General features: G+C 39.9%; 1 protein-coding gene across 2 annotated transcripts in view; it reads right to left on the bottom strand.

Moving 5' to 3' along the window:
* The window catches only part of LOC139266879 (desmin), a 45,568-nt gene extending 37,632 nt beyond the window's left edge, over positions 1-7,936 (bottom strand). For both annotated transcript variants that reach the window (XM_070884488.1, XM_070884489.1), the window contains exons 1-3: positions 7,710-7,936; positions 2,201-2,351; positions 360-509 (exon numbers count right to left, since the gene is read on the bottom strand). In XM_070884488.1, the coding sequence (XP_070740589.1) occupies positions 360-509; positions 2,201-2,351; positions 7,710-7,936 (528 nt within the window). The remainder of the gene's footprint in view (positions 1-359; positions 510-2,200; positions 2,352-7,709) is intronic.
* Between the last annotated feature and the right edge of the window lie 8,843 nt (positions 7,937-16,779).

The following is a 16,779-nucleotide window of genomic DNA, read 5'->3' as shown; positions in this document are numbered from 1 at the left end:
TGATGAGCATATAAAGTAGCTTTTTAAAAAAGCTTGAAAGAAACAATAGATAGGGGTGAAATTCCACAGTGATTTTCCCACTCACCCAACTCAGCTTCGGTGGAAGTGCCATGAAAACCCTGGGGAAATGGTGCAGACGCAGTTTACACTGCTTTTCCAGGGTTTCCAGGGTTTTCTACCGAAGGTACGATTATCCCTCGTGGAAATTCACCTCTATGCAGTCAGGTTAATGATGTCACATTTTAATTGTAACACTTTTTGTGTCAAGGCAGATCTGAAACCATTTGGTATTAATACAGGTTGTGTAGTACAATAAATTGGTCCAAATGCTGGATTTCTAAGAATTGACTGGATGTTACCTGTTGAACTTTCATTTGGTCAGCTATCCGGCACAGATCTCGGAGTTGTTCTTCATACAGAACCCTCAGGCCTTGTGGATGTAAACAGCGACTCTTCAGAGTCTCCACCTCAGTCTCCAGAATTCGGTTGTCCTGTTCCAGATTCCGCACCTGCAACATACACATTACAAAGCAGTAAATTCTCGAGATCAGTGCAATGCACATCAATATTACAGTGTGAATTAGGTAGTTATACTTCCACTTACATATTGATGCAAAACAGTTTCAGGAGCACATCAGTGTAAATCTGGTATTATAACTCAGGAGTTAGATCCCAATCCGAATCTGAAGCACACTAAAGTCAGCAGTGTGAAATCCCCTCCAAGAAACTATCTCACACAATTTGGACTTCACACTAACTGAAGTAAAAATATAAGCCAGGGCGAAGTCAGATTTAAGATGTTGTCAGGCATTAAATCTCCTGAATGCTATAAACTTTATATTGAGTCTTTTTAATATTATGAGAAGACAGACATTGCATCCCATACTCTCATTAAAAAATATGGTGAGCTCTCCCCTACAATCATAGGAGGCAATTGTCAAGCTGTAATGTGAGAGAGCAGATCAACATCCACTGTAGAACTCATCTGATTTTCATCTCATTGAAATCAATGTGCTGAGAATTGGATGAGTTCTGTAACAGGCAAGTGATCCGTTGCATCACATTATGTGAAAATGATCTCTTACAGTGTTGCAGCACAAAAGGAAATAATTCAGCCCATTACACTTATGCCGACTCTTGAAAAGAGCTATTCACTTAGTCCCAAGCAAAATGCAACGTGCAGCCTGGTGCATAATTGTAGTCTTGCAGATTGCACTTTAAACTCTACAGCTATTGGTCTCAGATTGGTGATGTAGTGTAACTGCAGCCTTAATGAATGCAACAAAATCAACATTGTTTTACATACAACATGGCACACTATCATCTACATGTGTCTATATTACTCCAAATGTCACTTTATTGCAAAGCAATCTTAAAAAGACAGACCTGAGCCTGAAATTCACAAGCACTTTCCAATTTGCAACAATCAGACTCTGATTCACCTGAGGCTGTCATTACTTAACAACTAGATGTTGTGGCTTTAAATATACTCAGCTCTATCTTAACAGGACAATATGCATTGTAAATTATATGATGTAACACGCCTGCCCTTATAAAACAATGCATCATCTGACGTGAACAGCCGCATGGAGATCCATTGGTATATTCTACAAAATGCCCATTAAATATCATTTAAATGCACCAGAAACAAAACACACATCAATATTCTGACCTTTTTTTTACAGAATTACTGTATGATATTGTTGTATTAGAATTGCTACAACGACACGAGACGTTCCAGTGCCTTTCATTTTTACTTGCATTGACATGTCTAGAGTATTGATCGCTTTATCTTCCTTTTTTCTCTTCTGATTTCATTTACTTTCAATCCATGATACAATATTTCACATTTGCAAAGAAAGTAACGTTTCCAGCTCACTTTTTAACTATATTAAAAAATATTCATTTTTCCTGTTCGAAAACATGATTACAGCTGGATAGCGTTAATGTTACTTGTTTAAATTTTGACTCAATCTCCTTCAGTTTAGTGAAACTGATGTTTCAAGTTCTAAAAAAAATCCAGCTTCAATACTAAGGATTTTCCCCCTTGACATTCTCAATCAATTTATAATAAGTATAATTATATATTAGTAATTGTTCATCATATCACACCAAATTTAGATGTACTTAGTTCTGGATGGAAACTGCTTCTGGGTTTGTGATTTATGTTACGGATGCGACAATTTTAAGCGTTTCTTACTTTCTCAATGTAAGCAGCCAGCCTGTCGTTGAGAATGATCATCTCTTTCCTCTCGTTGGTTCTAGTGCTCAGAAATTCCTGATTTGTTGCAGACACGGCGTCCAAATCCAAAGCCGGTCCTATCACCGCTCCAAGGTAGATTGTACCCATGCTGTCACAAAGAGTTCAGGCCGTTAGCAACATTCAAACCGCAAGTTATTAACAAGAGGTTCCAACAGATTCTCCGTTTATATATATATATATTAGTTATTACATTTCGAAATCATCTAACCCACTTATTCTCGTTTGAGAGAATTGGATTACCAATGTAGTTATGAAAACTTAATATTGCACCTGTACAAGATATTGGTGTGAATGGTGGGGAAACTGAAAAAAGGAAAAAGTGTTAAACAAAGACATTGGACCCGCGATTGCACAGTGCTTCACTGTAATAGTTTTGTGAATCATTATTATTTAATGCTACATCAAATTTACTTATTATTAATAACAATATAAATGCGATTACAATATCAGCTAAAATGTAGGGTTCAGACCACTGAAAATAAACGCCGACTTCAAATCCTTATGAGTAGCTTTCTGCTCTTTCCAATGTATTACTTTAATGCGGTTTTGTATTTATGTTTTAAAAATATAACATACTTTGAAAAATGAAGACTACATTAAAAACATTAACTTTCTTTGAAGACTGGTTATTTGCTAGGGCTGCAATGTACAAAGCAAATCTGGTCGAGACGAATATAAATACAGACGGACCACACAGTTCAATGCTAGATTAATGCCAGTGTCTGAATTCATTTAAATGTAATCTATTATTACAAACATCATTTAAAACTGCTCTTCGTTCCACTGTTCACATAACTGATGGAAACAATTAAAAGGCTATATTTTTTTTTACCAAGAATTAATTGCATTTGCAGACGGGAAGGTCCCGCTTTACGTGTGCTGTCACACACAATACGGAATCCCTTCGCGTAATTTTAATAGGTTAGATCATTTAAAACGGAATCTAAAACAGGAATAACTCCTGCCGACTAGTAAAGATCCTGCAGTCTGTGTCTGTGAGTGTAGAAGATTGCATTCTGCACTACTGATGGTCAGAAATGTCGTAGTCCTTACAAATCGCTGTGCACGAATCGCTCATTAAATTAGAAAATAGCGGTATATTTGGCAGTGCACAATTTTAAATTACAAGTCATTAATGTTCCAGTCATTGTTGACATTGTAGATCATTAACTGTTCAGTTCTTGACTTGCACGAACTGATGTTCCCTTAATACTTCCATTATTTTTACTATAGCAATATGAATAACGAGTAAAATACTGAAAAATCAATCAAAAGTTCGTTTTTGAGTCGTAAAATAGTTTGACAATCATTGCGCATAAATTAAACAATTCTTATCCATGTGTCAGTGCTGACGATATGTTTATTACACTGACATTTCCTCACTTCCCCCAGATATTTCAAGAGGAGATGTGACAGGGGAGCATTTTAATTGAATTCTAATTTAGTTTGAAGCAGACTGTTGCAAAGATTCATCCTCGTGTGATTAATGATATTAAATATAGATGTGATATTTCGAGCTGCTGTCAGATTCTCGGTAGATAATGGCTTACACCTTTGCTACAAATCCACGCCAGTCCGTTTGCAGTGTTCGGAAGGTCTCCCACAAGAATGTGGCTCTTTCCCAATAGCCTGTAAGCAAGTACGTCAGAACCTCATTAAAAATATTTCTAAACACATATTTTAGAGGGAAAATAGCTAATTGATCCTTTCAAGGTATCCTTCAAGTTATTATTATTGTGGAAAAAATAACTTTCTGAAACAGAGTATGTAAAATATTCACCGTGCGATATTGCACAATATTGTCTGACATTCTACAGAATACTATATCACCTTTGCGTTATTTGCGAGTTTCGTGCTTTCATCTTTCATCTGCTCTCGTTATTCTATTCTCAACTGTTACCCGTTACTCTGCCGCTACTAATCTATGATTTAGAACGGAATGAAAATACGAGATCCTAATTTAATGTCTACTGACCCAACATTTTCATTGAGGGAATGTGTGCCAATCCATTAACCTGCAGGCGCCTGAATAAACCTCTAACCGCCCAAAGTTATCTTGTTTTGCAAAAAGGATGAGAAACAAAGTTCAGTTAAAAAATATGTTCTCCATCCTTTTACTCACCAAACCCTGTCACCAAGTGCCTACTTATAATTAAGTGGTGGGTATGCATATAAATTATTAAAATGTATTATTTGGATACGTTCCTATTCAGCAGAAACAACCTGACTAATCAAGATGTCAAGCATTGATACATAGTGAAAGCAGTCTGGTGGATCTTCATGTACTATTGATGAAATAATATAATATACGTTTCACAATAGTTTATTTCGGAACTGAGACTTAGAGTTGAATCAATTCTCCTTTTCCTTCCATTCCAAATTAGAAGCAACGGAATCTGGGCTAGAAGATTCATCATGGCCGAGTACAGCCGAAGTTTTAATTGTCATTCATTACTGGTATAAAAAAAATAAGCTATTGGAGGGAAACTATAAGAATGGGTCAGCAGAAAAAAAATCCGGGAAATCCAGTAAATAGAGGATGCTTCATTTGCCAGCAAGCATGAATAATTGTAATGAATGACCCAGAGCTTGTCCTGGAATAGGGAGTTCCTAAATATGGAGCTCGATGAAACACTTTGAGCTCTCATATCTTTTTTTCCTGTCCCTACATAAACTGTATTGAATTATTTAGCATAGCATTAGTAAAACGTTCATTTTGAATTGCACAAAGCACGGTATATTTAAATTACTACACCGTGACTGATAGTATACATTACCATAGCGAATTGAACGAGGTTAGATTATTCTAATACCACCATAGCAGTGGAGAGAAGGGTGACATTTACTTTAAAAATGGATCAAACGTCCATCCTCCTTTCTGATGTATTCATTTCAATGTTACCTTTTTCATTGTCACTATTTAGAAATTCCAGTAAGTTTATTTATTGCTACAGAAAAAAACTGGTTTCCTATTAAAGCGTATTAAACAAATACTCGCATGAATTCTCAGATCCCCAAGCTTTTGACGCTGGATTGAAGAGATTGATTCGGCTCCAGGTTGAACCTTGCGGGGTGGACCAAATCTACATCCCAAGCGCACACTTAAAGGAAAGCATACCTTGCGGAGCTATCTTTATAACACATAAAGAGAAAATGGACAGATTAAACCACAATGGAATTCCTATTGTAAAGCATATTTCCTTTGAAATTAATATATATTAATTATTTTTTAAATGACGATTTAAACAAAAGTGAATCAATCCAAATCACTTTGCACTGTACCGCCATCCATAGTCAGGATCGTTAGACACAAAGGGATATTAAAAGACTGAAGAGACGGGAGTAAGTTACAATCGCCCCAGTAAAGTGGAATGAGATGGCATAGCTAATGGAGGAAATAGCCCTTCCAGTCGCTTGCAAATCTCACGTGCCTACTTTTCAAATCTTATCTTCAAGTTACATTAGTCAAGTATAGAGAAGCAAGGCAGAAGATTAACCGAATTTACATTGTATTTTAAAGGTGCGCCAGCACTATTGCAGCCTTCATAGGTTTAAATATTGGTGGTTTTCGTGGGGAGATATTAAAAATAATAACATATAGGCCACGATAAAATATAATTCCTGCAAAGGATTTGAAGTATTGTGTAGAATTTTGTGGGCACTACATTGTTTCTGTCAATAATAGATCGAATATCACCGTGAAACTACTGCTACTTCATTGTTGTTAGGTATTTACACCTATTGGTTTTATGATATGGCGGGACTGAACGCATATATTAAATCCCTCTGGGCTCACATTTGATAGCATCGTTTCCTTTTACAATTTTGGAGGTCAAAGAACATTCGCTAAAGTTGCCAGGATTTCCGTTGTTAATATACCCATGTCATAAATAAGAGACAACGACTGTATAAAATATATTCATGCATAACAACTGACAATCGATTTACTTTACTTCACTTGTACATTCCCCTAGGTTTGGGAAGATTTTATAAAACGATCTTTGCTGTGTCCAGGAAATAACTAGACCCCACCCTCTCGTTCAATCCCAATGTGATAGAGCAGTAAAACTCTGATGAACTGTGCAAACGGTCCAATGACAAGATAGCATCGCTTCCAGGATTGCTTTTTCCTTAGGTCGCAGCTTCCTAAAATCACCCTCAGGACTGTTTCCCCCAACGCATATTAGCAACTTTAAAAAACCCATCTTGACCTATTTGACCTATCCGTTGTCATCTAATTCGATACCACAATCATTTCTTAAAAATCTCATTATTCAAATACAGATTATTCGACTACAAATTCACACCATCTGTAATGTTGAATTTTTGTTTCTAATATTCAAATATTTAATTACACTTTTTAAAGGTGACACTGCTTGGTATAATGAAGTGTCGTTTTCACAAGACTGTACAATATCAAAGGAACAGGAGGAGGCCATTCAGGCCTTCAGCCTATTCTGTCATTTAATCCGATCATGGCTGATCTGTATCTCAACTGCATTTACCTGTCTTTTCTCCATATCCCTGATATCCTTAGCTAATAGAAAAAAATCAATGGAACTGAGTCTTGAAAATTTCAGTTGCTCGAACGTGCACAGCCTTTTGGCGAAGAGAGTTCCGGATTTCTACTCCCCTTGTGGTGAAAAAGTGTCATGATTTCACTCCTAAATGGCTGAGCTCTATTTTTAAGATTATTTATAGGTGTCAGCTACGGCTCAGTGGGTAGCACTCTCGCCGCTGAGTCAAAAGGTTGTGGGTTCAAGTTGCACTCCAGAGACTTGAGCACAAAATCTAGGCTGACATTCCAGTGCAGTGCGGAGGGAGTGCTGCACTGTCAGAGGTGCCATCTTTCAGATGAGATATTAAACCGAAGCCCGGTCTGTCCTCCCAGGTGTTGTGCGCAAATTGGCTTGTCACCTTTTCCTACATTACAACAGTACTTCATTGGCTGTAGAATGCGTTTGGACGTCCTGAGATCGGGAAAGGCCCTATTTAAATGCAAAACTTTCTTTTCTTGTTTACCACCCCGCTCTTTTCTGGGTTTCCCCACCAGAGGAAATAGTTCATTTGTATGGTATATTTTCATCATTTCAAACGTTCAATTAGATCATCCCTCAACTGTCTAAATTCAAGGGTAGTTTATGTAACCTGTCCCCGTAAGCCCTGTATAACTCTGGCACACGACCTCCTCCACTGCCAATACTGTATATATTTCCTGAATGCAACACTCCAGATGAGGTCTGGCCAAGGCTCTATGCAACTGAAGGACTTCATGTCTGATCAAACCGTCTTTTGCCAAACAATTTTGAAGATTCTTTTTGTAAGACTCTTTTTCGTGTATTTTTGTTTGACATCAAATCGCCACTTTCTTTTAAATCTCTTTCACAATCCGGTTGTTTTACACAAGAATTGAATAAAAAAATGTTCAATCCCTGCTAATGCTTACCTGGTAATGCGAGGTCCACAGACTGCCGTAGCGGTCCTCCTGCCCGACTGAATTCCACCTCTCGCTACCAGCCGGCCAGTGGTGCGGCTGGAACTGGCCGAGCGATGCCGCGCTTGGCGGCGAGGGGGGGACGGGCTGGATACCCGCACGCGGTACGAGGCGCTGCTGGTGCTGCAATCCTCAAAGTGGCGGCGGTACGAGGACATCCTTTCCGGGCTGCGATTCATCTGGCTGGCTGTTGGCTGTTAGCTAATTTCCTTTCGTGAGGGCTGATCCTGTGCAACTTCCCCGGGCAGCAGAGAGACATTTTATACACTGACTGCAATGCCAGATCAGCACATGAGACTGCTTGGAATTTTTTAAACCTAAGTTCAATTTGTAGGCGGGCCTTCTCCCCTAATATTTGTCAAAGTCGTGTTAAGCGGCACAAAAAAATGCTCGATCTTAAAATAAAGCGTTTAAGCAATAGGACACCATGTTGATGTAATCCTTCTGGATGGGACTGAAGCCTGATCACACGGAAAGTGGAGCACGTGCACTTCATGCAGATCATCTCTTTACAACATAAATGTATTTGATTAGCTACAATTAAAAATCGTCTCTATACTTTTGCCTCGCGGATGACTTTGTTTAATAAGTTTTGCTAGTTATTCCGAAAGACATTTATTTATCATCTACTTTCAGAAATAACATTTTCTGCCGGAGATTATTCTTTTTGTTCCAGATTTTAAGAATATTCACTCTTACTTAACGTGATGTAATCAAATTAACGAGATCCTGGTAGACACCAAATTAGATTGCAAGATGTATTTGCATTACATGGTTTAGCAAAAGGTTATTTACTTATCTCTGAATATCTAGGTCAGAATAAAGATTATATTTCACAGCTATTAATCATTACTGATCATTTCATATTATTTTCTATCAAATTAATATTGGGCCAGAATTTGCGGTGTGTATGACGGCATATTTCCAGAGTACGCCGTCATAACACCTTTAGAAGGGACCGCAAATTCTGGATTTGCTAAATCCCAAACTTGTAATCTGTCAAATTCGGATTGAGAGATCATCCGCACCGACACCCCGCCGACACCGAAAAACTAATTGCTGGCGCAGAGTTGGGCTCATTGCCCACCAACTGCCCAGCAATTACGTACGGAAATTTTACGGCTGGTGCAAACGGGCGCAGAACCAGTTTCTACAGCGTAAAGGAATACCTCCTGACAAATGCAAGTCATTTAAAAAAAACTTATGAGGCCAGAAATGGAAGCATTTTAGGATTTTGTCAATTGAAAGTATTTATTTGTCCGTGAAAAGTTCGAAGGAAGCGGTTGCTATATTGCAAAAATTATTTATTTTTTTGGCATCTATGTGGAGCATAAGCTTTAAAAAAATCGAAGCTGAAAGAATAGATGTTTATCTCGGAAGGCTCTAGTGATGAAGTTTTTTGTTTTCCTTTCCGGAGATCATACATGAATGAGAGACCTTCTGTTTGATGATTGGAGTAGCAGGCCCAAGTGATCCCAGCTACATTTCCGCACCTGCTGCGCATCTGGGATCCGTGGGCCATTACGCTGCCGTCTAGTACGCAGCATCAAACAGCAAGTTCGCGAAGGTAGGTCCCTATCACCTAAATTCGCATTCTGTTCGAATGCTGGCGGTATACTTCCTAGGTACGCCACCAACCGCAAAATCCAGGCCATAACATAACTTAACCTCAATATAAGATTTTAAATAACCTGTACTTTTGTTTTAACGTGCCATGTAATACATTATAAATAATTTGTTTAAGGACACAAATTACTGCAACATCCTTCAAAGACCACTGAACCCAAGCTATAATTGTCTGTGATCGGGTTGAAAGATCATTAAATGGCGTGGTACCATTTTGTTTCTGTCCTGCTGAATAAAAGGCTGGTTCGGGGAATTTACGTGTGTCTTAACTATGTTTGAGCAAGTTAGACTATTAGAAATGTGCATTTTTATGTGATACTTTTTACAAACACTTAACAATCAGAAACTCATGTTACAATAATTTACAGCCACCTTTTAAACAAATGCTATTCATATGTTAGAAAATGGCAAAGATTTAATAAATTTGTAATTACACACACCTTTTGCCAGTGCAAGTTGTATTTTTGGGTGGGCTAGCCTCGTGGCACCAGTATACCGCACAGAAGGCTAGAATTAGGGAACTGAAGGGTGTAAGATGGAATTGAAGGCTGGAGGATGTCACAGAGTAGGATAGGGCAAGACCATGGAGGAATTTGAAGTTGAGGATTTAAAATGTAATGCATTTGGTGAACATGGGGGAAATCAAGTCTACAGGTAAAAAAGAAAGTGTAGATGTGAATTTCAGCAGTGGTGGAGGGAGGTTGTGCAGATGTTGCAGCAGTGGGAGTAAGCAGTCCTTGTAATGGATAGGCTACGAATTTTGAAGCTGGTCTGAACAGGGCATCAAAATTTTGCAGAGCCTGATTGACTGGCCAGGAAGGAGGCTGAAGTCAGTAGCAAGAACATAGTTTATGGCTTCGGTCTTCTTTATGTTTAGTTGGAGGAAGCTTTGATTCATTCATAACATGCGGTGGTGAGGTTGAGGACCACATGAAGAGATAATCCATCGTGGCAACAGTCACAGAGAATGTCATTTATGACTTTGACTACTAGGGCTGTCTCAATGCTATTAGTGAGAAAGAAATCAGACTAAAGGGATTTGAATAAGAAGATTTGAGAGAGATAGTCATGGAGCTGGAAAGCTATGACATATTTAAGTATCTTAGAGATAAAAGGGAGGTTAATAATGGGTCAATTGAGAATGGGCATTTTGAGGGGAGACAACTGAAGATAGCAGATTTGAAAGGGAGAGGGATGGTGACTGACTGAATGGAGTCATTAACAATGTCAACAAATATAGGGTCTAGGAAAAGTAAGTAAGTGGTTATGTGTTGGGAGATCGAGGGAGCAGTAGGTCAGTGGTGTCAGGCAGGAGATGTGCTTGAAGAGGACAGTGGAGCTGTGGAAAGGGAATTGCAGATTGATGGGGATTGGAGATAGGGTATGTGAGAGGTGACTGGTAGTGGGCAGGACAAAGAGAGGGAAAAGGAAGGGATTGTGGCAAGAAGGGTAGCTATGCAGATGGTCTCAATCTTAGAGAAAAATAAATCCATGAGCTCTTTGCACTTCTTATTGGAGTTAGGGGAGGAGGGAGCAGGGGAAAGAGCTTTGAGGAAGTGGTTAAATCATGGAGAAAAGAAGCTGAAGGTTATACTTCCATCAACGTAACTGCAGAGTAGTAGAAGGAGGAGAGAGAGAGAGAGACAGTGTTTGACAGTGTTTGACTGGCGATGAATGACAAGACCAGTCATGCACACAGTGCACTTGAATATGAATTCCTTGGGCTTAAGGGAGTGAAGATGGAAACTTTAACCACAGAGCAGCAGTAGTAGGAGGTGGTGATTTGGTGGAAATTAGGACATTGAAGGTAGAAATGAGGCAGCAGTTGAACAGGTCAGCAGTGGCAGAGATGTCATGATGGGTGGAGGACTAGAGGAGAGGGGGTTTGAGAGTGAATTAATGAGGTAGCTGGGTGAATTTTTTTCTTTCAGTGGAGGATTGAGGTAGGGGCGGGGCTTGGGAGAAGACAAGATGATGTGAGTGATAACAAAGATAAGAAAATTGTCAGAGATAGCCCTATTGGTGATCAATGTTATATTTTTAGACTTTGCTGAGATTATTGCTCTCTACATAGAAGTACAGCATGGAACCAGGCCATTCCATCTAACCACTGCCTCTGTGTTGTTAGACTGTCTGGCATTCATGTTGGAAACAGCCAAGTTACGGCTATTTCTGGTCACTTTAAATAATCAGGTTCGAATGCAAACCAATATGGTGTGTATATTGTGTTTAATCAGAGTTTAAAACGGAATATAACACATTAGTTATAAAGCAAAGACATACGACCATGACACATAATTGATACCAATCCAATTGGACAGACGGTTGATACACGTGAGCAATTCCTTTCATCTAGAACTTCTCTCTCTCTCTTCCGTCTGTGAGGACAAGCTGGCTCTTTCTCATCTGTGAGCTTCCTTCTCTCTTCCATCTGCGAGCTTCCTTCTCTCTCTCTCTTTCTTCCATCTGTGAGGACAAGCTCGTGGGACATCACTTTTATTCTACCTTTAGGGGTGGGCCTAAACTGGGATATTGACAAGCCCTTTTGACCTATAGAGATTCCCCTAAAAACTTGTTATCCAATACCGTATTGTGTTCTTTGTCTCGATTCTTGTTTCAAGACCCCGCCCTAATGATGTCTTATGATTTTGGCCACATGTCTTTGTTTATACCTTTCGGAAGATGCTTTTCTGTGGAATTCCTTTAATATCTCTTTGTCCCTATTCTCTTGGGTACAATTAATGCAAGGCCTTAGTCCTCTACCCTTTGAACTATGAGCTCAAAGAAGAGCTTTCAACCTCTAACTGGTCGTTAGCTTCTTTACAACGTAGCAAACTGCCTGTGTTTATGTTAAATCCTACGAACTTCCTTCCATTATCTTTGCAACCAATTCTGTTAAGCTAACTTCAAATCCTATCTTAGCATTATACATAAAATACATAAACAAGGTTCAAGTCTTAACTTAAAAACAACAGATAATCGCTTTGCAACAGGAAGATTGCATATAGTACAAAGAACTATGCCCTCTGCAGGAAACCAAGACATTAGCATTTCTAAGTATTTCTCTGGTCCGAAGAGACTTTCTACCTGCAGTTTGAGCACAACTATTCACACATAGCATTTCTTTGTGTCACAGTTTTAATCACATAACCATATACATTTTTAGGCATCTTTAGTTTCTAACATCCAGTCTTGTATAAGCTGCAATTTCCTCCTGCTACATATTGAGAATACAAAAGCCCTCATCTTTGGCCCCCGCCACAAACTCGGCACACTTAATACGATTCCATCCCTCTCTCTGGCCACTATCTCAAGCTGACCCAGATTGTTTGCAGCCTCAGCATTCTAGTCAACCCTGAACTGAGTTGAGCTGAGCTTCTGACTTTGTATCCTCTCCATCAGAAAGATTGTCTACTTTCAGCCCATCTGTTGCTGAAACCCTCATCCATGACTTTGTCACCAGTGCACTTTTGGCCTGGCTCACAACCTTCACCTTCCATAAATTTATCCAAAACTCTGCTGTCCATATCCTGTCTTGCACCAAGTCTGGTTCACACATCACCCCTGTCCTCACTGATTTTCATTGGTTCCTAGTCCTCCAATTTAAAGTGTTCATGCCTGTGTTTAAATCCCTTCCTGGTTTCACCATCCCTATCTCTGTAAACTCTCCATTCCTAACCCCCCTCACTCCCTCCAACCCCAATCTCTCGGTTCCTCTAGCTCTGGTCTCTTATGTATCCCACCCACGTTTGCCTCACCATTGGCTGATCTGCCTTCAGCCACTTAAGCCCCACACTCTGGAATTCCCTCCCTAAACTCCTTCATCTCCCTCTCCTGCATTATGACTCTCCTTCCTAACATCTCTGGCTTGGGGTCCATTTTTTGATTATGCCTCTGCAAAGTGTCTTGTTGTATTTTCTATATTAAAATGACTATATAAATGAAAATTGTTGTTGCTTATAATATACATAATGATAGAAATTTTTGAAAATACTTTCAGAAATATTTTTTCCAACGGTGAAGTTTTCCATACGTACGTATGGATAATTCAGTATTAACTTTGATGGAAAAGAAGCAGAAACTAGCAGCAAAATGTCCAACATGATACAAGCATAATGTTTAATAAACCAAATACAATATTTTAAACAGATATTTAATTTTTTTAAATTCTATGAATGTATTTTCCAGACGATCTGCATCTGGGCAGGACCGGAACCAATGTCCTAGGGGGAGTATTTGCTAGTGCTGTTGGGGAGGGGTTAATCTAATATGGCAGGGGGTTGGGAACATATGCAGGGACACAGAGGGAAGTAGAAGAGGGGCAGAAACAAAAGATAGAAAGAAGAAAAGTAAAATTGAAGGGCAGAGAAACCTAAGGCAAAAAGCAAAAAGAACCAAATTGCAGCAAAATTCTAAAGGGGCAAAGTGTGTTAAAAAGACAAGCTTGAAGGCTCTGTGCCTCAATGCGAGTAGTATTCGGAATAAGGTAGATGAATTAACTGCACAGATAGCAGTTAATGGGTATGATGTAATTGGCATCACGGAGAACTCAACATCCAGGGGTATTCAACATTTAGGAAGGATAGACAGAAAGGAAAAGGAGGCAGGGTGGCATTGCTGATTAAAGAGGAAATTTATGCAATAGTAAGAAAGGACATTAGCTTGGATGATGTGGAATTGGTATGGGTGGAACTGCGGAATACCAAGGGGCAGAAAATGCTAGTAGGAGTTGTGTACAGACCACCAAACAGTAGTAGTGAGGTTGGGGACAGCATCAAACAAGAAATAAGGGATGCATGCAATAAAGGTACAGCAGTTATCATGGGTGACTTTAATCTACATATTGATTGGGCTAACCAAACTGTAGCAATGCGGTGGAGGAGGATTTCCTGGAGTGTATTAGGGATGGTTTTCTAGACCAATATGTCAAGGAACCAACTAGGGAGCTGGCCATCCTAGACTGGGTGATGTGTAATGAGAAAGAACTAATTAGCAATCTTGTTGTGCGAGGCCCCTTGGGGAAGAGTGACCATAACATGGTAGAATTCTTTATTAAGATGGAGAGTGACACAGTTAATTCAGAAACTAGGATCCTGAACTTAAGGAAAGGTAACTTCGATGGTTTGAGGCATGAATTGGCTAGAATAGACTGGCAAATGATACTGAAAGGGTTGACAGTGAATAGGCAATGGCAAACATTTAAAGATCACATGGATGAACTGCAGCAATTATACATCCCTGTCTGGAGTAAAAATAAAACGGGAAAGATGGCTCAACCGTGGCCAACAAGGGAAATTAAGGTTAGTGTTAAATTCAAGGAGGAGGCATATAAGTTGGCCAGAAAAAGCAGCAAACCTGAGGACTGGGAGAAATTTAGAATTCAGCAGAGGAGGACAAAGGGTTTAATTAAGAGGGGGGGAAATAGAGTACGAGAAGAAGCTTGCCGAGAACATAAATACTGACTGCAAAAGCTTCTATAGCTATGTGAAGAGAAAAAGATTAGTGAAGACAAACGTAGGTCACTTGCTGTCAGAATCAGGTGAATTTATAATGGGGAACAAAGAAATGGCAGACCAGTTGAACAAATACTTTGGTTCTGTCTTCACAAAGGAAGACACAAATAACCTTCTGGAAGTACTAGGGGACCGAGGGTCTAGTGAGAAGGATGAACTGAAGGATATCCTTATTCGGCAGGAAATTGTGTTAGGGAAATTGATGGGATTGAAGGCCGATAAATCCCTGGGGCCTGATAGTCTGCATCCCAGAGTACTTAAGGAAGTGGCCCTAGAAATAGTGGATGCACTGTTGATCATTTTCCAACAGTCTATCGACTCTGGATCAGTTCCTATGGACTGGAGGGTAGCTGATGTAACACCGCTTTTTAAAAGGGAGGGAGCGAGAAAGCGGGTAATTATTGACTGGTTAGCCTGACATCAGTAGTGGGGAAAATGTTGGAATCAATTATTAAAGATCAAATAGCAGCGCATTTGGAAAGCAGTGACAGGATCGGTCCAATTCAGCATGGATTTATGAAGGGGAAATCATGCTTGACAAATCTTCTGGAATTTTTTGAGGATGTAACTAGTAGAGTGGACAAGGGAGAACTAGTGGATGTGGTGTATTTGGACTTTCAAAAGGCTTTTGACCAGGTCCCACACAAGAGATTGGTGTGCAAAATCAAAGCACATGGTATTGGGGGTAATATACTGATGTGGAGAGAGAACTGGTTGGCAGACAGGAAGCAGAGAGTTGGGATAAACGAGTCCTTTTCATAATGGCAGGCAGTGACTAGTGGAGTGCCGCAGGGCTCAGTGCTGGGAACCCAGCTCGTTACAATATACATCAATGATTTAGATTAAGGAATTGAGTGTAATATCTCCAAGTCTGCAGATGACACTAAACTGGGTGGCGGTGTGAGCTGTGAGGGGGATGCTAAGAGGCTGCAGGGTGACTTGGACAGGTTAGGTGAGTGGGAAATTGCATGGCAGATGCAGTATAATGTGGATAAATGTGAGGTTATCCACTTTGGGGGCAAAAACACGGACAGAATATTATCTGAATGGCGGCAGATTAGGAAAAGGGGAGGTGCAACGAGACCTGGGTGTCATGGTTCATCAGTCATTGAAAGTTGGCATACAGGTACAGCAGGCGGTGAAGAAGGCAAATGGTATGTTGGCCTTCATAGCTAGGGGATTTGAGTACAGGAGCAAGGAGGTCTTACTGCAGTTGTACAGGGCCTTGGTGAGGCCTCACCTGGAATATTGTGCCCAGTTTTGGTCTCCTAATCTGAGAAAGGACATTCTTGCTATTGTGGGAGTGCAGCAAAGGTTCACCAGACTGATTCCCGGAATGGCTGGACTGACATATGAGGAGAGACTGGATCAACTGGGCCTTTATACATTGGAGTTTAGAAGAATGAGAGAGGATCTCATAGAAACATACAAGATTTTGACAGGACGGGACAGTTTAGATGCGGGTAGAATGTTCCTGATGTTGGGGAAGTCCAGAACCAGGGGACACAGTCTTAGGATAAGGGGTAGGCCATTTAGGACTGAGATGAGGAGAAACTTCTTCACTCAGAGAGTTATTAACCTGTGGAATTCCCTGCCGCAGAGAGTTGTTGATGCCAGTTCATTGGATATATTCAAGAGGGAGTTAGATATGGCCCTTATGGCTAAGGGGATCAAGGGGTATGGAGAGAAAGCAGGACAGGGGTACTGAGGTGAATGATCAGCCATGATCTTATTGAATGGTGGTGCAGGCTCGAAGGGCCGAGTGGCCTACTCCTGCAACTATTTTCTATGTTTCTATGTTTCCTCAAAAATGTTAGAGGTAAAGTTTATGGATATATTTTCAGTAAATGTTAATTGTGCAATATTAATTTATGTTACACCTA

The sequence above is a fragment of the Pristiophorus japonicus genome, chromosome 7 (assembly GCF_044704955.1).
Source record: "Pristiophorus japonicus isolate sPriJap1 chromosome 7, sPriJap1.hap1, whole genome shotgun sequence".
In the NCBI taxonomy this organism is placed as follows: Eukaryota; Metazoa; Chordata; class Chondrichthyes; family Pristiophoridae; genus Pristiophorus; species Pristiophorus japonicus.
This window is presented reverse-complemented; position numbering and strand designations above follow the sequence as displayed.